At 42.5% G+C, this 25,241-nt stretch overlaps 1 protein-coding gene across 13 annotated transcripts; it reads right to left on the reverse strand.

The window, feature by feature from the left end:
* Positions 1-597: 597 nt before the first annotated feature.
* LOC117059406 (glycine-rich cell wall structural protein 2-like) lies at positions 598-25,241 on the reverse strand. Of its 13 annotated transcripts, none has more exons than XM_033171138.1 (18): positions 25,117-25,241; positions 20,544-20,600; positions 20,185-20,229; positions 19,405-19,449; positions 19,130-19,189; positions 18,695-18,724; positions 18,119-18,163; positions 13,510-13,542; positions 12,284-12,334; positions 11,835-11,900; positions 9,674-9,727; positions 8,270-8,338; positions 7,677-7,751; positions 6,648-6,725; positions 5,891-5,953; positions 5,492-5,578; positions 1,253-1,306; positions 598-1,032 (listed from the first exon to the last, which is right to left on the reverse strand). In XM_033171138.1, exons 1-18 carry the CDS (start codon positions 25,175-25,177, stop codon positions 1,007-1,009), a joined length of 999 nt encoding a protein of 332 aa, XP_033027029.1. In that variant the 5' UTR covers positions 25,178-25,241; the 3' UTR covers positions 598-1,006. The 13 variants fall into 13 exon arrangements, with proteins under 13 accessions (XP_033027029.1, XP_033027026.1, XP_033027028.1 ...); XM_033171135.1 differs by having other exon boundaries at positions 12,284-12,337; XM_033171137.1 differs by having other exon boundaries at positions 13,507-13,542.

A 25,241-nucleotide genomic window follows, 5' to 3' on the forward strand; every position in this document is an offset into this window, starting at 1 on the left:
TACTACACTAGCATATAAAAGTAGACATGTCAGATGTGTACCACAGTGCACAACCTAAATCATTGCTGGACCACTGCTGTTAAACTTGACAAGGAACGTCAACCCCATGACAACACTACTTTTTCAAATAGGGTTCTGTTCCTGAGAACAGTGTGGCTGAGAAGCTGAGAATGAAAGAAACCCCCAAGTGTCAAACTTGTTCACAGAAGTTTCTGTTGGTTAGGAGAAAATTATAAACCCATCTGGAATTACAGCAGCTCCATCTAATGAAGAAGGCTGGTTATCACTGTGGTTGGATTGTATAGCTAGCACACATCTGGGTTTCCTATGTATCCTTCCCCTGTTTTCCCCATGTTCAAATTTCTATAAGTGACCCCAGGGATCCAAACCTTGCTTTATATTTCTAACAGTTCACATCCTTTGCACAAACAAGTGCAAATATTTTAATTTGACTTAGGGCTGGGTAGTATTGTAGAAAACCCACAGCGATGGGGGGGCATTTTTGAAGAGGTTTTCTGATAACCATGAATATTTAAAGAAAGACAATGGTTGATGTATGTTACGATTCTTTCACCAAGGATGATAAAGACAAAAGAATTGTGGATTTACTTATTTTTAATTGAAAAGACACTTGTGCCTGGGCACCCAGATACACACTAAGATGGGAATCAACTCTAGGCTACCTCCAAAGAAGTGGAATTGATAAGTCAAATCTCTTTGGAAGGAAATGGGTTTCCAACTTCATGTGTCCATCTCTGTAACACTGATCATTGACATGCTAACAGCCCTTAGAAAATGTGTTCAGTAATGCTTTAGAAGCCAACATGGTAAAATCTTTTCTTTTACAATGAAAGGTTTCTAATAATAAAATAAAAACAGGAAAAAGAAATATAGGATCATTTATACTGGAAAACTTGGTTGTCATTAGTCATCACACTTAGCACCAAAAGTTGCCGGGATGCCTGAATCCTGCTGCAGAGAAAGTTCCATATAGTAACATCATTCCTCAGCATTTTCCAGAAGAGCAGCGACCTGGGAAAACAGAAGGAAAGAAAATGTAGAAAAAGAGGCAGGCATTGTTCCATATTTCATCCTTGCACTTCCAGAAACAGGTTGCAGAAAGGCATGTGGTGGGGATGGAAATTGATCTGATAGGAACCAAACTATGGAAGCTCTGATTTGTTCAACAGACTGAGTAGTAAGGATAGAGAACAGCTGCAATTATGAAAGATAGGGATCCCATCTTTCTTACCTCTGTACCCATTTCCCAGAAATCCATTCATTCCATACTTAGATTCTTTTCCTCCTAAAGCAAAACAGAAAAAGTGACTGGTTTTTTCCTTACTCTCATTTGGTGTACAGAACCCTTTTCCATTTATTCCAAAGCGAGAAATTCACTTGACCATTTGTAGCCTCTTTTTGTACAAATCACAGTGCTCAAACATCCAATTATCAAAACAAAGTGTGAAAAGGCATTGCAAAGACCTACAGTATGCAGTGCATGCCTATGCATCCTTTCTGAGAAGCAAGTCCTGCTGTGTTCAATGAGTTACTCCCCAGTAAGTGTTCAGAATTGCAGCCCTAGGACTGCAGCCGTTATGTTTGGCATTCCTTTTGTGGTTGCTGTGTTCAGTTGCTTCTCATAAAGATCTATCAAGATCAGAATAACTTTGCATTTGTCTTTGTTCAGGTGTTCTATTGCTGTTTTATTTCTGAGAAGTGATATTATTTGGTAGTTGATACATATGCCAAATAACTTTACATATGTTTGCAAGTTTCAGTTTTTTATTTTATGCTACTCTGTAGCTACCTCCACAAAAAAAGAAGCCTACAATACTCAGTTGAGTATCTTGGCTACAAATTAGATTACACGATACCTGGGGGAGGCGGGGCACATTGATGCACCAACAATATTTCAATTTCAAGAAACGTTATTTGTGTCATGACATCACTAAAACGTGTCTATACATGTGTGAGTACAACAGCTGCGACTGCGCTGCCTGCCAGTTAGCCGTTGGCGTTTGATGAGAGGTGTGATTTTAGTGCGGCCAGCTAAAAAATTATGTGAAATGTAAAAGTGTTCTGACACTGTTTTATGTCATTTAGTTAAGATTTTAAAATACCAAAAGGTAAGTTATTTCACTCAGTAATCAGGATTACATGTGATTTTGAAATAATTTCAGTGGTTTTACTAATATTTGTTAGTTTTCTGAAAATGTCCGTAGGGTACTTTGATACACTAAGAAACAGGGCACACTGATATGTATAAAAGTGCCCCGCTAGTGTACAATAGTGCCCCAATATACAAGTTTGCATGAAATCTCTAGTTATTCTGTTTTCCAGAAAATGGTGCGAACCTATAAACCTAAGACTGATAGAGGAAGTATCGATGAGGAAAACATAAAGACTGCTATATCTGAAGTCTTATCAAAGAGATTGTCTATACGGAGGGCAGCTGACAAATACAGGATCAAAGCTGCAACTTTGCAACATTGCATTGAAAAGTTTCAAAATTTTGAAGAAAATGTAGCGTCATCTAATATATATGGGTCCGAGTACACGGTTGCACAGGTTTTCTCAACTGAACAAGATACTGTTTACTGAATATTTATTGAACTGTAGTAAAATGCACTACAGGCTGTCTTTGCAGCAAGTCTTGGTTTTGGCTTATGAATATGCAGAATATTTGGGGTGTAGATATCCGGAATCCTGGGGGAAAAAATAGATGTGCTGGGAAAGATTGGGCAGCAGGATTTAGAAAGAGGAATCTGGATCTAAGCCTCAGAAAGCCAGAAAATATGAATGCAGCACAAAGTTTTGTGTTTAATAAAACTGCAGTCACTGATTTTTTTGACAATTATGAATGTGTAATGATGCACTACAAATTTACGCTTGATGATTTCTCACCAATGCAAATGTTAGATTCGAGTTCACAAGATATTGCCAATGCTATGGATGTGACAAATGAAGAAAATACACAAGAGCTAGGTTTTGTGGACATGGATATTAGCCAAAATGATGAGGTTCCCAAAAACTGTGAAGATGAGATACCAGTTGTTGAAGCCAACCCCCTTGGGAATCGATTGGAAGAGGATGTAACATTATCTCCTAAGGTCGTTCTGCCAGGCTCTATGCCAATATTGTCCCCTGAAGTAGTTAGACCATATTTTTTTAAAAAAGCCATTGGTAAAAAATACTTCCTCATCGAAGAGAGAAAGGGAAATTGAGAGTCTTCACTGATAAACCCGAAAAAGATAGATTTCAGAGATTGCATGAAGAGAAGGAACTAAAACAGCAAGTTAAAATGAAGCAGAAAGAAAAAGTTGAAAACGGCAAAAAAATTATCGTGTTTAATGGAAACTAAAAAAAGTAAGAAGAAAAGATGTTCAGAATCTGACTCCAAGTTGGAATGAATCTGTGGAATTGAGTGATAATGATGACGAAGATTTTGAAGTTACATCTAATCCAGAAGATGAGGATATAAATTTTGATGTTCCCAATCCTGAAAATATAAATGTTGGAGATTTCCTACTCATTAAATTTGAAAATAAAAAAACTTGTTTACTATGTGGCCAAAGTCATTTACAAATATGACTGATTATCAAGTGTGATATCTCAGGAAAAAAACAGGATCTTGTATGTTTGTCTTCCCCATTGTAGAAGATAAGGCAAGCGTTGATTTCAAGGATGTTGTTTTGCAGTTGCCAAAACCAAATTTCTCCAAGGGCACATCTCAAACATCATCTCTTTATACTTTTTCTATTGACTTCAGTGGATATAATGTGCAATAGAAGCTAAATGTTAAGTAATTATCTTATTTTTTTATAAGCATTTTGTATAAATTACTATTTTTGGACTACCTTATGTGAGTTCTTATACTTATTAAGTTTTTCCAAAGTTTTTTTTAATGGATATGTGTTTGAGGAAAGATTAATATAGGTTTTGCTGTTTTGTTAAGAAAACCTGCCATAAAGTCTGATATGTGTGAAACACTGTTAGTTTTGAGACGTAATTTAGATTTTAAGTAACAAAATGTAAGGCTGATTATGATTTCTCACAATTAATTTTTTTCCCCATTTTTTGTAAATAAATACCATTCTCATACAATTTACACTTTGTTTCACAGTGCCCCATCCAATGTATCTAAGTGCCCCATAGGTGGGGCAGAATGATACAAAACCCATTTTTTACTCACGTCATTATATTCTCATTGTCTTCTAACTTTAAAGGTTCTTTTGACTGCTATTATAATATTGATTAGTTATGCCATGCATAAAGTATTTTTTTAATTATTTGACTCATTTTTGTTACATAAAATATGAGATTGAATTTTTCTGCATCAATCTGCCCCACTTGTTTAATGTGTATGGCTACACTTTCCAATGAGAGTGCGTCCATGTAAGTTGCAGAAGCATTTGAAAATATCTCACAATGACAAGAAGGATAAACACTGAAATATTTTCGAGCGTTGCTGATAAATTTGAAACTAGACCTACATTAAAGAAAATGTTTGTTCAGAAATGGGTTTTAAATGATAAAGGTTGAATCACATCTTATGCGATATCCAAACAGATAGCCAGGGAAAGAAAACCACACTATAGGGGAATTCTTGATTTTGCCAGCAGTGTCTGTTGTTATATCAACCGTTATGAACCAAAATGCTTGTGAAATTATCAAATCCATCTCTTTGAACAATAAATCAGTGTCAAGATGTATTGGTGAAATGGCAAAAAATACTGAAAACCAACTATCCTTGCAGTTAAAAGTTCAAAAGTTTGCTTTCCAAATTGAATTGTGTCTACCAGATAACACAGCCGTACTGATGACAAATTGAAAAAAGAAATGCTATTTGCTCAAAAGCTTAAAACACAAAAGTTGAAACAATTTTTGAAGAAGTAAAGAGGTACATCAGTGAGAAAGATATCCCTCTTGAACATTCTGGACTGTGCTACTGATGGTGCTGCTTCTATGACAGGTAGATACAGAGGATTTATTGCATATTTGAAAGGTGTGGCAGAAGTATTCCATATTCACTACATAGTTCACTGACAACACTTGGTTTCAAGATCGCTAGCAGGGTACTTGCATGGGTCTACAAATTTTAATAAAAGCAGTAAATTACATTAAATCAAATGCACTTCAAGATCACCTGTGAATTATTTACTCAGCCTAGCGCAGAATCGCCTTAACATAATGAACAGAGGTGGTCTTTGGTTATCCCTCACAGCAATAGAACTGAATATTGAAAGTTTGTTTCTGGTCATCAAGCAGAAGGGTCACATTGATCAAGAAATACTTAAAAGTATAAATATTTTGTATTATAAATAAAACATGTTCTATTTACAAACAAAACATTTAAATAGCTACCTGTCTACTGGAAGGACGGGTGTGGCACGGTCAGAAAAAGGTTGAGAAGCTGTATACCTCTTGGGCAGGGAAATCCTATTTCTTCCTCACTGCTGCAAGAGAACACAACACTAGCACCACTTACCGTATGCTCCCTGTGCTTGTCCAGGACCCAGTGGACTGCCATACCCTCCTGGAGTTTGTCCTGCTGAAAAGGGACCATATGCACCTGCTAGACAGAACAAGAGCCAAGTGAAGGCAGCAGAGCAACTGGTTGCAAATGGTATCCCCAATTACACCAATCCCAGTCAAACCTATCCTAAAGAGCAATGGTGGGGAGGGGAGCAGCAGTGCCTCTCTTTCTCTCTCTATATATATATGTATTAAATTTCAACATTTTTAGCATACAATCCAATAGGCATTTGATTCCCCCCCTCTTTTTTGTCAACTTCCTACCCCATTTTCCATGAAGGAGTTGTTTCTCTCCTGCTGCACCCTATTGGGAGCTGTGCTTTTTATTATTATCTTGCACCTTCAGCCTTACCTGCCCCCAGCCCATTAGCTTGGGGGTCTCCTCCATTCATATATCCTATTCCGTTCCCATTGCCTGCAAAGGAAGCAGAGAGTGAGAAAGAGGGAAAGAGCATAACAACAAAAGAGCACCCCAAACCGATTTGTCCATGAGCTCAGGCTCTTAGGATTAGGAAGTTCCAGGAGCCCCAGCCTTCTTTAAGTTGGTATATTCTACAAACATCAACTCTAAAGGAAAACAGTTGAATCTCCTAATCTAGAATGTATCATATTTTGTACACGGGTGGCATTAAATGAGAGCAGTGTAAATATTTACAGTTGCTAACCACATGCCTCAAATGCATCTGAAAGTTTTGCTTGCTATCAGTGAATAGCTGTGTTAAATTCCAAAACTTGTATCTCAGGGTGCCAGAAGCAAAACAGCTGGGCTTTTGCACCTTTAATATTTGTGTAGAAGAGGTAAGCTCAGCAGGTGCTTGTCATGAAACTATTAAAAGCGTAGGAGCTGTCCTTTTTTGCATCCGGCCACCCTAATGTATCTGCAGCAAACTAACCATAACTTGGTCTATTAACATAACATTCTATCTCTTTGGTGTGCCTAGTTCTTTGGGACTAACTGCTATCACCAGAGCCAAATCTGGCCATGTAACTAGACCTCATTATTACCAGTTTGGTGTACTCAGTTCCCCAATCCATACTGCTTTTCAGCAGATGGATGTGCTTGAAGCTCTACTCTAGTTATGTGACTAGGTGGGCTCTCTTTCACCTACCGTATTTGGCTGCAGCTGGGTCTACACCAATACCATCAGAGCCACCAGGTTGTGCTCCATAGGGGCTCTGAGGAGCTCCTGGAAGGCATTAGAAGAAGAAAAGTTGGGAGGGCAAGGGGATATGATTGCCCACTCCACTATCGCACCCCAGTCCTAGACAAAGCACACTACTTGCCGAGATGTACAACAATGCACAATAAGAATTTATAAGCTAGGCCCAACAAGTCGCACCCAGGACTGTACTAAATAGTTAAAAGTGCAGCAAAAGAAAGCTCCAACTCTGCCATCAAAAATAGAATTCTGCAGCCTATATATCAGGGATGGGGAACTAGTGTTCCTCCAGGTGTTGCTGGGCTCCAGGGCCCATCAGCCTCAACCAGGAGAGCCAACAGGGTTGATGGGAGTCTTGGGTTGCAGATTCCCTATCCCTACTATTTACATAGATGTTACGCAAATGAAGCAGGTTTGCATGTGTGTTCTGCTTTGCATAAATGGTTCTGCCCTGAGTCTACACAAAGAAGAGTAAAGTATATTTCACAGCTATTTCCTCTTTACTTTGGGGACCCAGGGCAGAACCATTTATGCAAAACAGGAAACACATGCAGATCTGCTTTATCTGCATAGCATATATATTCATTCCACAGCTGCTCTACCTACAAGCCTATCTTCACTGGTTGAGGGGGTCTCCAATCTTGGGCCCAGGGCCTCAAAACCCTAAAGAAATCTAAGAATTCATTGTGGAAACCAAAAAAATACCCATTTTGCAGGTCTGACCCCCTGAAAAAAAGGCAACCCCCTACCAACGGCCCTCAAAAATTTATGGTTTTATTAATAATAAATTGGGAGAGCCTTCTGAGACTACCAGTCAGGGTGCATGAGAACCCCAAAAGCATTACATTTGGGACCACAGATTGTGTGTGTGTTTTAGTTGTACCTGAAATAATCAGCACTTGACTCAAAATTGTGCTTTTCCTGCAGTCGTACAGAGTACCAGTCTGAGGCACACCTACCCCTGCTGTCTTAACTTACCATATCTTCCAGCACCATAGTCTCCTCCCAGGCCAGCAGCCTCTGGCTGCCCACTGTATGGGAGTTGCCCTGTCCCTGTAATACAGATCATAGGAGCCCAAGGAAGGGCAACGGAAGGTCACAGAGAGGATCCCTCGATTGCCCCTTTGGCACCCCTCTTTCCCACAACTCGGAACAATTCTACAGAAATTATCCCATGTTGACACAGGAAGACACACCTGCACTAAGTGGTTTCAGGGTCATTCCGTTTCCCCTCCAGGAAACTAGCTCTTTTAGGAAATGTCAGTACCTTTGCTGAACAAAAATTCCCTGTATTCTCTGGGAGAAGCCATGACAGTTAAACAGGTAAAACAATAATTCAACACAGTCACACCCAAGCCATTTTTATCCTCCCTATATTTCCTAAGTCATTTATGCAGCAATTAAGGCATGTTACACCCCCTTGGGGCCAGCTGACGCTAAAATGCTTTGCAAGTCAACTCTGCTCCCCTTCAAGCTGCACAAAACTTTGCCAGGCTGTTTGTCAGTTGCCTTGTGTAGGAAGTCCAAGGAAGTAAGTCTGTTTTCCCTTAGGGAGCACAATAAAGACTTACCTCCATATTTAGCAGCAGCAGGATCTCCAGCAGGGCCTCCTAATTGACTGCCATAGGGAGCTCGGGCACCTGCAAAGACACCCAAAGGCTCAGTATACAGCCCCTCCCTGCCTGCTTGTCTCAAAACCTAGAATGGCTCTTTTCTGAAGCAGTGTATCAGGGGATCAATCCTTCCTCATCTTCTGATTCTTCCTAACGGGAGCTGAAGTTACTAGATGAAATGGAGGAGACATGTTATGAGTGGTAAGAGTTGATCAAATGCAGTCAAGGCAGAAGGGGAGCTTGGCCTTTTTACTCCCGTGTCATTTTTCAATTGCCCCTTCCACTGAAGCTCTTGTTTGTCTTGCAAGGCAGGGAAACCTACGCAGGGAGAGGAGAGGACTAACACGCAAACCCAACTGTTGCACTCTTAGCCAGTTCTACACAGACAGGGGAATCTGCTCATGGATACAGGAAGGTGCTCAACACTGGTGTCAGGCTATTTGTCAGTCTAGCCCTGTACAATATACTCTTGACTGGCAGCAGCTTTCTTTTGTCTTGTCTTGTGCAATCATTCTCATCCCCTACTACCATTTCTTTTGTTGAAGTAGTCCAGGGATCAATTCTGGGAGCAAGATGTGACCTATCCCTCTTTAAAAGGATCTTCCCATTGGCTTGTGTGCTGTTTCCCACACAGGGGGCTCGCCCACACTTCTGCTTGTCCCATGCTTTCTCGGGCATGGGTCGGAACAGTTTTGCCTTTGCCCTGCCACTTCCCCCCGGAAAACCCGCTCTTTTAACACTAAATTAGATTAAACAGCAATCCACAGAAAACCTGATTGCCCTTTGTTCTAATACAGCGCTAAGCCGCAGGTTTTCTCAGGGGAAAACAGCAGGGCAAACAGAAGTGTGCATGAGCCCTGACTTAGCCTCAAAATGTTTGTCTGGACTTCCTGTGACTTGTGCCATGTGGCATGGACTGTGCCCCAAACACATCGAGCTTGGCCCTTAGTGGAAGGCAAAGGCCCTTTACACGAGCTCAGGTGTGCTGCCTTCTTAGCATTACTTCACATATTCTGCAGCTGAATCTCAGGACACTGAAAGGAAGTACTGGAACTGAGTCAAGGCAAGCGTCTTTCTAACCACTAACCTCTCCCCCCCATCTACTGATGAAACATCATATCTTCCCCTCCACTTACCCAATCTTAGCCCTAAATTTATTCCCCTATCGTGGCCAGTGTGGCACTTTGACTTGGGAGACCTGAGTTCAAATGCTGAATTAGCCATGATACTCAAAGGACAGCCTTGAGCAAGCCACTCAATCTGCAGTCTAAAATATGTCATAGGGTTGTGCTAAAATGCCACTCCAGGCTCCTTGAAGGGAGGGGGGGGCAGGAGAATAAAATGTGAGAAATAAATACTAACCATTACCATTCCCATATCCAACACCAGGATATCCATTTCCTCCAGCTCCATAGCCTGAGAAAGAAAAACCACATCTTTACGATTTCCCTAACTAAAGAGTAACTGATTCCACTCAGGCTGAATATGTACTCGAGAGCAGTGTTACATAAACAGTGGTCTGGAACCCCACAGTGGGCCTTAGGCCACTTTCAGATGGGCCTCAGTGCCACAGCCAGCCCACTGCCCCTTCCTCAGTTATCTGCCCCATGCAATAGTCTTTCGGTTGGATGAAGTTGCATCATGCTGCGTAAAAGTGAGTGGGAGACAGAGAAGTGGTTTAGGGAAGAAGGGAGGTCTCCTTTCTCTGAGGGGAAAGAGAGATGTCCAAGGAAATTTAGAAAGTGTGATAAAAGGTTAATAAATGTTTCAATATAATTAAATGATAAATTATGAATATTAATAAATGGGGGTACAAAAGAAGGAGATATGAGAGTTAAGCTGCTATGGGAGGAAGAAGTAAAAGGACCAGAAAGGAGGGATGAAAGAAACACAGGGTTGTTGGTTTTTTGCGCAGGGTGGGGGAATAAGATACAAGTTGAGTGTGAAAGTAGAATGGGATAAAAATTGCAGGAGATGGAGAAAAAATACTTTGAGAGGCATGCTGCAGTGATGGGAAAGGAAAGGAAAAAACAGAAAAGGTCTGGATCAGCACATTCTGCCTAAAAGGGGTGGGGGGGTGGCCAAATACCTCCAGAGGAAATGTCTGTACTTTGCTTAGGACAGCTGAGCTATGGGATTTCTTGTCCCAAGGAAAATGCTGCGGCAAAGAATTCAGCAATTCCCAAGGATGGATTAGCTATCAGTAGGAAACCATGTTAAGTAATTGCCAGCTGATGGTGCCAAACTCTGCCTCCATTTGCCATCATTTTGCGACTGTCTCTGCCCGCTGCACCACCATTTTGTGACTTATGGGCCCAGAGGGGAGAAAAGTGAGAGCCCCCTGCTCTAGAGCACTCCCTGTAGAATAAATGGATGGATGGGCAGCAATACGTCTGTTCAAATAGACTTTTCAATACCGGTATGTTGGCCAACTGCTCCACCTTCTGGGCGTATATTTTCATTGCCATTTTGTGCAAGTATGCACTGGCTGAAAAGTAATATTTCCGCATTATTTTGCTCAACTGCTGGTGCCTTTGAGTTGGTACCATGATTAGGCTTGCCATATTTCAAAAAGTGAAAATTCGGGACACAAAGAGTGGAAATCAGATGTTTTATATTTAAGATGAAGGATAGGATAAGAGATAGATATAATTAATTAGAAATTAGATAAGGATATAATATAAATTAATGAAATAAGATATATCAAGGGAGAAGTTGGTGTTAGAAAATAGATTAGAATTATGTAGATTTTGGAAGTTACGAAAAAGGGTATATAAGGGACGCAGAAGGAGGAGATAGGAGGAAGTCCCACTAAGATGAGAGAAAAATTGAATCAATAAGAGGTTATTTTGTTGTGTTTTTTCTTTTTTGTTAATGTTTGTTGTTGTTATAGTTGTTATGTTGTTGTTTGTTTTTTCTTGTTATGTTATAAAATTAATAAATATTATTTAAAAACAAAAAACAAAGCTTTTTTTTTTGCAAAATCTCAAAAAATAAAAATCTCAACTTCCAACATGTGTTGCGCCATATGTCCAGATTTTCCCGGACATTGTTTTTGACTGCAGTATTCCAGCTATGACCGGGAAATTCCTGGTGTATAGCAGTCCTAACCATGATGGATAACGAAGGTAGACAAGACTTTGCATGCAACAGATCTGCCACAAAGATTTGGGTGAGCTTTCTGAGAATCATGTATTAGTTTTTCCAGATAACATGGGATAGCAGCATAGACAGACACACACAAAATAAAATGGCAAGTTCTGCAAAGTAATGTCAGGATAAGGAGCTGCCTAATACTTAGTCACGCCATTGATCCTCCTAGCCCAGTCATTTCTAGTCTGACTGGCCTGCTGCCTGAAGTCTCTTGACCAGACCTTTCACATGCCAGGCTCCTTGTTTCTGGGGCAGAGGATGAACATGCTTGTGTCACAGCAGTCTATAGCCAAAAGCAACTTTGCCACAAGCTCCATTTGACTCCCCCTGTACCAATTTACTGCAGAATATCAGAGCGTGTCTCTCTCACCATTGCCATATCCATTATGGATTCCATTGCTTGGGTAGCCTCCGGCTCCAATTCCACCGATATAGGCTGTTGTACAAAGCATGCAGAAAAGAAAAATCAGTCATGGGTGGAAGTGATCACTCCTTTTTTTTTCTTTCCCCTGCCCTTCCTCCCTGGTCTGCACAAAGCAAAATCGGTTTATGATGACAGGTTTCATGGGGTGGGGGTCAAAATAAGAAAGAGCTTGTATCTCAGCATGGGCAGAGTGCTTTCTCCCTGCAAATGAGGTGTCACAGCCCTAGAAACGGAATACAGAGGCTCTAGCTCAGATGACATATTTACTAAACAGGTTTGGGCCCCAATACCCCTCTCTGGTGAAATTAATCCTTAGGAAAGTTAACAGCAAATCCCACTCTCTTCTTTTTGTTTGTTTGTTTGTTTTGGGGCCCCATCCTACTTTTCCAGCTCACCTTGCTGTGCTCCTGTTGGGTAGCCACCAGCACTGGGCCCTGCCCCATAACCTGCTAAGAGAGAAAGAAAGAAATACTCTTTTCACAAATCATCACAGATATCTAGGGCAGTGTTTTTCAACCTTTTTTGGGCAAAGGCACACTTGTTTCATGAAAAAAATCACGAGGCACACCACCATTAGAAAATGTTTAAAAAATTAACTCTGTGCCTATATTGACTATATATAAAGTAATTCTCTTGAATTTTTCAATTTTTCCCACGGCACACCAGGCAACATCTTGCCGCGGAACAGTGGTTGAAAAACACTGATCTAGGGTTCACCCAGTTGTGGCTGGTGCCTGTTGGGTATGGTAGCACAGAAGACAGGGAGCCCAGCAGCAGGTGGCGCCAGAGCCAATGACAGGCAGAGCCAACTAATTCTAGCCTTACCGCGCTCCCCCTCCCTGCTGAGTTCTATAAGGCAACACTGAGAGTGAGGAGGAAGCTGACAGGCGGCGTCACCCCTTGGGTAGGTTGTAAATAGGAAGGCAGGCAGGTGAAGGCTGGCTGACAACAGGATGGGGTTACTGGGGCAGTGCCCCCTTTCCCCTAGTGGACAAGCCACCACTGGGTTTATCTGAAGGTTGTGACTAGTGGTACTCTTCTTGCCTCAGTTCAGAACTGAGATTAGCAAACCAAGCTATTCCCTAAAATATCGGTAGATACCAGTAGGTTATTTCCCCCGCTAGCCTAACCTTGAAATCCTGACCACATTGAACTCCTGATTACGTCATTAGAAGCTCAATCGGCCTTCTGAATGCCTTCCCCAACCAACACTCTACAGAATACTTTGCCTTGCCCTGCTGCTCCCTTCCCTTTATCTAGTGGCAGTGATGGCAGCAGAAAGGGCTTTTGGGGACTGCTGAGCATGCTTGCAACAAGCATCTGAGGAACAAGGAGCCCTGCTGTTTCCAAGGTGCCTGCCATCCATACAATGGACTCAGGCGACCTGGAAAACCCCATTTCTCAGGACCTGTAACAGCCAGGATCTTGGTGTCCCCAAAATTGAGTTGTCAGAGAAGGAGAGTGGCTTGATTTAAATTGCAACCTAGAGAAGAACTTTTGGATTATCGGAATTATGAATTCTGTACACATACAGAATTTCAGCAGACACACAGCCCTAATGTTGGGGAATTGTGGGGGAGGTATTTCCCGGTGGAACATTTGATGGTGAAAGTACTGCTACCTGATTTGGAAGGCTTGCCTCTGGCTCCAAGGCCTGCTGAGTGAGGAGAAAGAGACTGGGTCAGACCAGAACGCTAGGTACAAGGAATAAGAGCAGGCTTGTGTACTTCATACTTTAAAAAAAAATCTACATAAATTAAATTTATGTGATCTGTATAAATGTTGCAAATTAAGTGCAGTCATAGAAAGGGGTAAAGAGCTATGCAGAATGCTCAGTCAGGACCTGCTTTGTGGCCATTGAAAATTCTGCTGAGCCCCTCTCTAGCTTCTGAAGGTTTCACAGGACCCTGCTACAGCCAACATGCACTAGAACAGGGGTCGGCAAAGTTTATTTTGCCTGGGCCGGTTCTGCACAGATGCGATTTTCGGCACTACGGAAGCAAGGGGACTTGCCAGGCGGGTGGCTCGGTTCGGGAGCAGCTCATGGGCCGTTTAAATGACCCCTGTGGGCTGCTTGTGGCCCATGGGCCACAGGTTGCCGACTCCTGCACTAGAAGCTTGCATTTTTGTTTCAAGGAAAGCACATATTCAAGATGATGAATTTCCCTTCTGGCATTCATCTGCATGGGCACTACAGACAAGTGAGCTCTGCTACCACACTCAGATGTGTAACTTCTAGAGACCTTTAAAAAAAAAAGTTGTAAACTTTCATCACAGAACAACAATAAACACTAATCCGAGTACCATGGTTCTTGCCCTAAACTGCATACCTCATAATACGGTAAGATACACATCTTCACACATGTCAGATCAGGTCTCTCCAAAAAGACCCAAGAATCTTGACCCCCCCCACCAACCCCCTATTCACATATGCAAAAAAAATAAAAAGGAAACCAGATCTCTGCAAATTTATTCTGTGTCACTGAACCCCATGCTTATTGAAATTGGTGAATTAATATTTTGGATAGTATCAGAAGCCCTATGTTTGGAAACCAAACCTGTGGGGTACAACCTTCCTTCCGTACTTTCAAGTGTTTTGTCACTTCCAAGCCTACCACTACCAGAAGATGCATATCCAGACCCTTCTGCTCAATCCAAGAAGAAGAAGAGGAGTTTGGGTTTGATATCCTGCTTTATCACTACCTGAAGGAGTCGCAAAGCGGCTAACATTCTCCTTTCCCTTCCTCCCCCACAACAAACACTCTGTGAGTTGAGTGGGGCTGAGAGACTTTGCAGGGTCATTCCATGAAAATGAGGAAAAAATTCAAAAAAATATTTTTTTAAAAAAATATTTTTTTTACATGTTAAGTTTGTGTACACATATCAAATTGTTTTGGCAACAAAACAAATTATTCCCAGAATGCTTCATTCCAAGATGGCAACCACCTGAATGTAGCACATGTTGCAAATGAATTTGTTTTTGAAGTTAGACATACATTAAAGGTAAGATAAAATCTATTCAAACCATGTAAACAATTATTGTAATATGTATACTGAAAGCTTAAAATGTCATCTTTTGATTGCAAATAGTCTATATTGCTCCAATTACATTTTTCATTGGTATTGATTGATTTTAATTATTGATGATGAAGCTGTAACGTGAGTTACCAAAACAAGTTATTTTTAGAATATCTTCCTGAATTGGAGCTTCAGAATTAAACTTTTCTGCATTTTCCTTCTAGGCAATAGATGCAATGTAATCTTGTAAACATTATAATTTTATGTTACAGTTTGTGCCCTACAAACACTATCAAAATGTGTAACGTGAGTTACCGCAATTATGGTAACTCGCGTTACAGTGCTCAAATTTTGCATTCTAATTGCTCTTTTCGGAAAATTACTTTTTGGAAAATTACACCTGTGTGGCACAGGATGAAATTCAAAGTGCTCACTGGAAACAAAACCAAGTAAGCTTGTTTACTTGTTCAATGTGGTATAGTGGGAAGCACCACCCATTGGTTCTTGCTTTTGACAATTCTGATCATTCAAAGGAGACAGTGGTATGTTACATAGATTTCATTTTGCAGAAGATTCGTAAAGAAGTTGACATAATTAATGTATGGTCTGATGGACCGAGCTCACAATTTAAGAACAAATATGTTGTGGCTGCAATTGCTGCTCTTGAAGAAAAGCACCACAAGGAAATAAGGTGGAACTACTTTGCTACATCGCATGGCAAAGGCCCAATTGATGGCATAGGAGGGACCATTAAGCGTCAAGTTTGGAATGCAGTGAGAGCAAGAAAGCAAATAGTTTTCAACAGTGGCGTAGCAAGCCTCTGCGCTGCTGGGGGCGGCGGCGGTGCAGAGGCACCCCCCTGGGGGAGGGGCATGACGCATGCGTCGTGACGTCACGGCGCACGTGGATGCAGAAAGGGGGAATTTCCCCCTTCCCGCGGCTTTTTTTCAGCGGGGGTGGGCCAGCGAGGAGGGGGTGACAAGCGTGACAACCCCCCTCGCTGGCCCGCCCCCCCTGCCGAAAAAAAGCGGCGGAAAGGGGGAAAAGAGAAGCAGAGCAGGTGCTTGAATGCACCTGTTCTGCTTCCTCCCCCCCAGGGGTTTTTTCGGCGGGGGGTGGGCCAGCGAGGAGGGGTGTCATGCCAGTGTGACACCCCCTCCTCACTGGCCCACCCCCCGCCGAAAAATAGCTGCTGGAAAGGGGGGAAGGGCGACATGCCCCTGTTCGTGGCCCACCCGGCGGGGCGGGGTGGGAGGGGCCAGCCAAAGTGTCACCCCCTCCCCTGGAACTAGGGGCGGCCTGCCCCCCTTGCTACGCCCCTGGTTTTCAGTGCCACTCAGTTTGTCACCACAACAACTAAAGTCTCTATGGTGAAAGTAGTGGAGATCACACCAGGCCAAATCGTTAAAGGAAACGCTACGCTGAATATTTTCAAAAGTGCGCAGCCAGTGAAGGCCATATCAAAGTTGCACCATATTAAGATTCTGGAACACAAACCTATTTGCTCCATACTTTCTAAAAATAGTGATGCAGTAACTAAGCAGACCTATGAAGTGGGAGTTCTACCTTCATTTAGTTCTAACCTTCCTACTGTTGCAGGTTCAACAGTTCCTGCTGATATTAAGCTTGGATCTTGGGTAGAAGTGAGTTATGAGGGAAATGTTTTTTTCCAGGAACTGTGAAAGACATTAAAATTGTTGAAGAGCAGCAGGAATACAAAGTTAGTGCTATGAAAAAAACTGGAAATTTCTGGACATGGCCTATGCCTGCTGATGAAATATTTTACATCTGATCTAAAGTCATTGGCGTAATTTCCCCACCTACTATGGTTAATTCAAGAGACTATTATAGATTCTAAACTGTCTCTAACATTCATGTTTAAATAAATATTTGTCAAAATTTCCTACGTGACAAGGAAATAATTGTTTACCTTCATAAAATTCCAATGTATGAAATTATTATTGGAAAAGTAACGCGAGTTACCATATTATGTAACGTGAGTTACCATGAGAAAAGTTATTCAATTAATAACCATTGAAATTTGAGATGCCTGACCACTATGCTATGAAAGGCAAGATTTCTGTAATACTATTACCTAAAAAGTTTTTTTCTAAATTCCTCGTAAGAGGAGGAAAAAGAAAAAACGTGGGTACATAAAATTAAGCTGTCCAATTCATGTAACGCGAGTTACCACACAAAAATAATTTTTATTTTTAATATTTTGAAATTAATATGAAAAAGGTAATAGGTTTTTAAAATAACCAGGTATGTATTATATACACAATTATTTTATTCAAGATTGCTTCTCATTTACTATGTTTAGATATTACTTAATTGTTGTAATCATAAGTCAAATGTAACGTGAGTTACCATGGAATGACCCTTCAGAGAAGTGTGACTAGCCCAAGGTGACCCAGCAGCTGCATGTGGAAGAGTGGAGACGCGAACCCGGTTCCCCAGATTATGAGTCTACAGCTCTTAACCACTACACCACACTGGTGATCAGGGTGCCAGGTGTGTGTTTGGAGTCAAGAACTGTCCGGATTGTATCCGAGATTACCATAACAGCTTTTCCCCAGGTAACTTCAGGAGGAAAGGGCTGAACCCTGGAAAATGATGTATCCGAGCATCTTGCACCATCAATATTTTAACAATGCACCCTTGTAAGGCAAAACAGCAACAACCAGACAGTGGTTTTCTGCAGACATGGAACACAGAATAGAAATGATCCCTAGCAAAACAGATAACTGCAGTGTATGCAGTCTTGCGGTTGCCGTTAGGCCAAATTGCACCAAACACTGGAGGATCAAAACATTAACACACGTGGACACAACAAAAGGCAAGAAAACAATATCATGATTAGTGGGAGGGAAAGCACCCTCTGATGAAACCACAGAAAAAAATACACCAGCATCCAACATCCAGTACTTCAGCTCCAGGGTCTGAAAATGAAGGAGGATGGCCAACGGTTTTCAAAAGGGTAAAATAAGCAGAAGGGTTGGTGTTTTTGCCAAGAAGTGCTGCTGGGTCACTTAGCGGTCTTCCAAGTTTGTAAAAAGTCTTGGCACACATCTTTTAAAATGGAGGGTTGTTCGAGCAAGACGTGTTTAGCCAATGGAATGTTAAGAGTAAGGGAACAGCGAAGCACGTAAGTGAGGTACCTGTTGAACAGGTAACGAGACAGAAAGAAGAAGTAAAGGTATCTGACTTACTTCCCAAGGGGAGGCCAACACGAGGGTAACCAAGTCCTCTATAACCTGGAAGGCAAAAGATACATCATGAACGATGATGGAATAGAAAGATCACGTCTATTTCCCCTCTTTTAAGTGGAATTTACATTTGCTTATTCAAATTTCAATATTAAAGCTGAGTGGCACTAAAAACAACAACTTAAGGTCACTTGCAGAGGACCTGTTTATAGAGCATTCATTCTGATTTGTTTGTGAGGATGTTGGAAGACTTTGTGTCAAGCAATTGCTATATCCCCCACTTTTCACTGCCCTTTCTTAGTGCAAAAAGTCCTATCTTGGGGGGAAGTGAGTTTGTTGTGCAAGAGTGCAAATTCAGCTCTGATGGTGCAATTTGAACTTTGCCAGTAAGTGATTGAATCTCTGACACGAAAACAGTGGTAGTCTATAAAAATCACTGTTAAATAGAAATAAATATAGATATTAAGGCAGTTGGGCAAAGGAATCACACAGTTCATCCTGTTCCCCCTCTCATGTGCATGGGAGGTAGGAAGAAATGGAGACATGCTTCAGTGAAGTGGGAAAGAGAAGCCATCATACCTGCTCCGTATCCATTTGGGACTCTGTATCCTGTAGAAAGGCAGAAAGCATCAACAGATGGGCAGGCAACATCAATGACTGCAGAAGGACTCTAGCTCTACTTTGCATCTACTTTGCAGGTTCCAGATTCAATACCCGCCATCTTCAGGTAGGGATGGCAGATACTCTGTCTGAAATCCTGGAGGGCAACTGCCGGTCAGTGTACACAAAGCTGAGCTAGAGGAAGCAACGGTCTGACGAATGGAAGGCGGCTTCCTGTGTTCCGGAAACAACTGAGAAAGGTCACTTAGTTCCTGCTAATGTTCTTGGTGGTTACAACAATAACTCTTATCTCTGGGCAAAGACCAACCATGTTTCTACATTTCATGTGGTCCATGGCTTAGCATTGGCCCCACTGATGGATGCAAGACATCCTCCCCCTGGATGTCAGCTCACCTGGCTTTCCTGGTTTGTTCCCAAAGCCTGGTCCAGCAGCCCCAAATCCATTCTGAGCACCTGCAAAAGCAGAAACATCTCTCTGTCAACCTCTTTCTGCCACTATGTGTGGGCCAAGCCCTAATTATCTCTTTAGGGGGGAACATTTTTGTTTCAGTCAGCTTTTGGCATATGAATTCACAACTTGAAATTAATAATAATAATAATAATAATAATAATAATAATCTTCTTTTCTACTCCTCTGTATTTAAGTCCACCATCACAGCTAAACTTACCCAGCCCTGCTGGCAATCCTTGGGCTCCATAGCCTGGATATTTCCCTGTGGGAATAAAAAAAACAACAGAGGAGGTTATAGCTAGGGGAAATGAAAGTAGAGTGATCATAACAGATCAGGGCTTACTGCAAACCACAACATGGTATTTTCCTTGGCAGTTCCCATATGTTATGTACAATGTAGACTAATGAGGCCTGGGTTCAAATCCCTGCTGAGCCATGCAACTCACCGTGGGTGACTATCTCTCATCTTAAAACTACCTCACAGGCCTGTTGTGAAGATAATTTGTCAATGAGAGAGCACCTTGAAGGAAGTGTGGTGTGTGTGAATTAATTAAACCAAGTCCCCTGCAGTGTACATTTTCTTCTAAATTTTGATTCAGTTTTAAAGAATTGGGCAATGCTTTGAAGGTGGACAACTGGAAAAGAACAACAAACTATTGCATACTGTAACAAAGAGGATTTGTTTCTGAGAAGCTGAAATGCTTAAAATGCAGCAGATAAGCCCCTTGTGGGAAATGTACGAGCTTTCTAGAGTTACTATGAATGACATAGTTATTTATAATAACACTAAAAAGCTAGTATAATAACTATCAGATGCTCATCACATTTTAAATGGATGGATGCATTTCTCTATTATACCATCCGGCTGATGTAAAAGCAACAGTTTGTTGTCTTAAGTACTGCATGATAATCCTGTAGCAAATGCCAAGATGGGTACAGTATTTGATTCTGTCTAGATTTTCACCCTCCACCCCTCAAGATTTGCCGCACAACTTACCGGCCTTGGCTCCAGCTGGTCCCAGTCCCAGTCCAACTCCTCCTCCTAAGGGATGAAATACAGACCGCAAAGTGTGAACTGCCCTCTTGTACTGGCTATGGGTGGTTCAGCAGAGCCAACAGGGCAGGGTGAGTGAAATGAGGGAAGCCCCATGAAACAGAAAGCAAAGAGCAGGAGATCTTTCAGAGGCACCAGTCAACCTTTGCGTATGCACAGGAACTAGTTCAGGGTCAATATATGCACATTTAAAGCCACTCATTGAAGTGGGTTTTGAGGACAAAAAAATAAATAAATCCCACTGATTTTAGCAGCTGCACACTATATACTTATGAGGGGTGGGTGTGATACAGGATACTTACCCCTCATCAGGGATTGGAAGTAAGGTCCTGCCCGGCCATTTGATTGTGGTTTATATGCTGGAAAAGATCCACAAGAAAAAGGGAATGAGACTAGATATCACATACATTCTTTACTCTGTTTTTATTTTGGAGCCCTATCACTTCCCATATTGTTGTTACACACCAAGCCTCTAGCATAAAGTTAATTATAACTCAATAGACTGGTTTTTGAAAGGGACTGCCTTAGCAGAAGAACATTGCAAGAGCCTTGCTGGATCTAGGCCAGCTCTACCATTAAGCAGAGGGAGGTGATTGCCTTAGGCAGCTGATTTGGTGCATCATGAAAAAGCAGCAGATTGTCAATGAGTTATGCACCTTGACCTGACTGTGTGTGTGTGTGTGTGCTGATTGCTGCTCTGTCTCAGGCAGCAAAATGTATTGGATCAGACTTAGCTCAATTACTACTACTCTGGTGTTCTGTTCCCCCAGAAGCCAACCAGATGTCTAAGCAAAGCCCACAAGCAGCAGCACCCAACTGTTTGCGGTCCTCAACAACCAGTCTTTAGAGGCATCCTGCTTCCAACACAGGAAGGCATACATAGTGATCCTCATGACTAATTAGCATTGACAGCTTTTATCTCCCATGTTCCCCCCCCCCAATCCCACTTGAAGGCCCTCCAAGTTCACGACCATCAGGGTGTCTTTCTTGGGTCCTTAGTTCACACTTGGTTCCTTGGGCTCTTAGTGGACAGCATGTTTTGGAGAACATCTAGAAGGGGCAGTTACGATAGACACTTTCCTTCTAACAACCAAGGCTTTTGTAGTGCCTTAGCAAACATAGATGGTGAGTGAGTTTTCATGGATTACTGGAGCCCACTTCACCAGATGTATGAAAGGTTTGTCTTCAGTTGGCCGGCAGATGAAGAGGAGCTCTGGTTCACAAAAGTTTATGCCACCATAAATCTGTTAAGTCTTCAGGGTGCCACAAGACTCTTGGTTGTTCTTGTTGCTGAGAGATTGGTTCTCCTCTTAACATCTGGCGGAAAGCATCCATCATTCTGCCCTGTCAGGCCCAGCGATGGTGGCTCTGGGCCCTTCCACAAAGCTCCTTTCAAAGCCTGAGTCCCAGGTGCCAAAGAATTATTTCACCACCCTGGCCATCTGGCCCACCTGGGTCCCACCCTGTCTCCTGGCTCAGGGAGCTGGCCTGCCTGCCTTCGAGGCTTTGCAAGGGGGTGTCAGTCCCCTCTCCCCTGAGAAGGGCACTAAGGAGGCCTTTGTGTGTGCAGGGCTGCCAGGGGCATGGAAGGAATGTGGCATCCTTGTGCCAGGTAGAGATGTGACCTGGAAGGAACAGTATGCAAACTCCCAATCGCTGCCCTGAGCCTGGACTTTTTGGACAGTTCGGGGGCCAAAGAGGGATGTTGGGGTTATGAAAGGAAAATTGGTTTGTGGGGCTCGCCTCCAATTTCCAAGGGGCTTGCAGCCTCCTGACCCCTTTGCAATGCACAAATTCTGCTGTCATTTTGTGGGACCCTAGGCAATGACTCTTGAGAGTCCCAAGAGGAGACTCTTGAGAGTCCCATGGACTGCAAAAAAGATCAAACTTATCCATCCTTAAAGAAATCAGCCCTGAGTGCTCACTGGAAGGACAGATCCTGAAGCTGAGGCTCCAGTACATTGGCCACCTCATGAGAAGAGAAGACTCCCTGGAAAAGACCCTGATGTTGGGAAAGATGGAGGGCACAAGGAGAAGGGGACGGCAGAGGATGAGATGGTTGGACAGTGTTCTCGAAGCGACTGGCATGAGTTTGGCCAAACTGCGAGAGGCAGTGGAGGAAAGGCGTCCCTGGCGTGCTCTGGTCCATGGGGTCACGAAGAGTCGGACATGACTGAACGACTGAACAACAACAGGCAATGATCATGCAATTGCCATTAGTTTTGACTTTTTCTGGAATTAACTACCATGGTTATGACTCATGGGTGCTAATATTATCTACCATATATACTTGAGTATAAGCCTAGTTTTTCAGCACACTTTTTGTGCTTTAAAAGCTGCCCTCGGCTTATACTCAAGTCAACCATTCCTTAAGAAGTGTACAAGAACGGCGGTTCTTTACTCTCCCCAGGCAGCTTGTTCCATTCCTGAACTGCTCACATAAATCCAAACTTTAGACCCCAGAAGGCAGAAAGCCTATCAGTTAAGGAAGTATTAAAACCCCACAGGTGCTCATTTTCCCTGGCTCCTGCTTAAACAGGACAGGATCCCAGCCTTCTCTGTATAACACAAGGGAACATTGCGCTGTGAGTTAAACCACAGAGCCCTAGGGCTTGCTGATCAGAAGAATGGCGGTTCGAAACCATGCGACGGGGTGAGCTCCACAGCAGCAAAGGAGGAAGAGGAAGGAGCAGCCCAAAGGGCTGCTTTGGGCTGCTCGTTCCTCCTCTACCACAGTGGCAAAGGTGAACCGGCTTATACTTGAGTCAATAAGCTTTCCCACATTTTTGTAGGGAAATTAGGTGCCTCGGCTTATATATGGGTCGGCTTATACTCGAGTATATAGGTACTTGTTTACAAAACAGCTAAAATCTCCTAAGCGCTGTCCCAAGACAAACAAGCAAGGCAGCCTCTGCCTGAAGTATCACAATCAGGCCACAGTTCAGTGGAAGCACACATTGCCTTGCATGCAGAAGGTCTCAGCTTCACTCCCCAATATTTCCAGGTAGGGCCCTTTCGGAAACCCTGGAAAGCTTCTGCCAGTCAGAGTCGACAATACTGAGCTAGACAGAGCAACAATCCAATTTGGTTTAAGACAACTTCCTAATGTAACTGGAATGATACCAAAGGGGGGAAAGTATGGGAAAGGAAGAAGAAACAAGAGACTTAAGGGAACAGTTATTGAAGGTAATTGATTTAATTGATTTTTGGCATGGAGCACCATTAGTGGCAGCTGTATCAAACTGGTGCCTGAATATATATCTGCATTTTGTTTGGTTTTGTTGCAATTACTGTTTTTTAAAACACACACACACACTGATTTTAAGAACCTGCAGAAGTTGCCATTCGGCTGAAAGGTAGTACAGAAAACCAAGCTGCTTCCAGGCAGTTGTTTATTGTGGATTGGTGCTGCTCACGGCTGCATCCCAATGCTAACTCATTCCTCCCACCTCCCTAATTCAATACAGATTTACCCTTTCTGATAGAAAACAAGCAATACCCTTTTAAATGTGTTTGTGGAATGGGGTGAGTTTTTTTCTATTGGTTTGTGGTTTTTTTCTTGTTTTTCCCCCCTTGTATTTTTATGTTGTGAACCACTCTGAGTCTACAGATGAAGGGTGATATACAGATTTAATGAATAATAAAAAAATATGTTGCCAACAACCTGTTTCCAGTATTAAGTCCCTGCCTGGAAGCATCCTGAATGAATGAAATAAAATCAGTAGTAGTTACAGAGTTTGTAAGAGGCAGGATGGGGTTCTTCCTAGCGGGGTTTAAAAAAACTGAGAGGGAGTTGCAGAAGATGAGCCAGTTCTCATTAAGTGACCTGAAGCAGATGACTTTTGGTCATTAAGCTGAGAAGTACCTTTGTGCTTCTCTCCCCACAGTTGTGCCCTGTCCCTTGTGGATGCAAAAGAGGATATGCAAGAGAAATAAGATTTATTTATTTTTTGCTCCAGTTGTGACCCACCCTCATTGAAGCTGCAATCCTATGGGTGCACACTTAACTGGAAACAGCAGGGCAGATTTACATGGGCCACTTATTTCAGAGTTAGCATTCATGGGACTGCTGTAAATCTTCAGCATAAAAATCCTCTCCTTTCTTTCGAACAGCACAGTCCTATACTGTATCTCAATTAAGACTCTGTTGCACTTGAAGGATATGCTCTGAGCCCAGCGTCTGCCCTGAAAGTGTTTTGGACTACAACTCCCATCAGCCTTCAGGGCACCTGGTCGGCAGAGGCTGCCCCTAGCTCCTTTGCGTAAATCTTTCTATCCCTGCATTTTGGGATGCTCAGTTGGGAGTGCAGGAATTATTAAATTTAACACCAAACTTCCAGTAGTCAAGTGGAAACCCGGCAACATATGAGTGATGATCTCCTTCAATGTAAATTACCCAGTTCCTGCATCCTCCTTACCCACCTCTCACTGCATTCTGGTGCCCAGATTTGCATTTTATCGAATGCCAGCCCTTATAGCCCTCATTTAAAAGCACCTAAAATATTTGTTTTCATCTTCCCCAACAAAGAGTCTCACCAACATCACATTGCTGGTGCAATGTGAAAGGCAGCATGGTGTAGTGGTTGGAGTGTTGGACTAAGACAGGGGTGGAGGCTGAATGGACCTTCCCAGCCACACCCTCTACCCTCAGGCCATGGCCTTTACTGACCCTGCTTCACATTCTCTATTCGATTACTCTTTTTTAAAATGAGCTTCTATCTTGTCTTCCTTACCCACCTCTTGCAAACAGTCCCTACTGTGCATTATTTAACTCCTAGGAAAATGGTGTTATCCCTCTAAGAGGAGCACAGAAACTGAATTTTCTGTTGTCTATTTCTGTTTGTCCCCTTTTCCATGTCCGTCTCCCAGACTTACCTCCTCCCTGCAGGCTGACCCTGGCCAGGCACAACAGCAGAAGCGAGGTGCAAAGATTCATCTTGGCCACTGTGAAGAGTCTGCAGTACCTTCTCAGAGTCTCTGGGTGCCCATAGGACTTGGAG

The sequence above is a fragment of the Lacerta agilis genome, chromosome 14, assembly GCF_009819535.1.
Source record: "Lacerta agilis isolate rLacAgi1 chromosome 14, rLacAgi1.pri, whole genome shotgun sequence".
Lineage (NCBI taxonomy): Eukaryota > Metazoa > Chordata > Lepidosauria > Squamata > Lacertidae > Lacerta > Lacerta agilis.

What these genes read in the sequence shown, in the direction of transcription:
- LOC117059406 (XM_033171127.1), bottom strand. Translation starts at nt 25,177, where the DNA reads ATGAATCTTTGCACCTCGCTTCTGCTGTTGTGCCTGGCCAGGGTCAGC. An exon ending in CAAGCCTTCCAAATCAGGTA is followed by an intron (nt 12,338 to 13,506) that starts GCAGTACTTTCA and finishes TTTCTCTCTTAG; the next exon opens with CAGGTTATGGGGCAGGGCCC. An exon ending in AGCTAATGGGCTGGGGGCAG is followed by an intron (nt 5,579 to 5,890) that starts GTAAGGCTGAAG and finishes TGTTCTGTCTAG; the next exon opens with CAGGTGCATATGGTCCCTTT.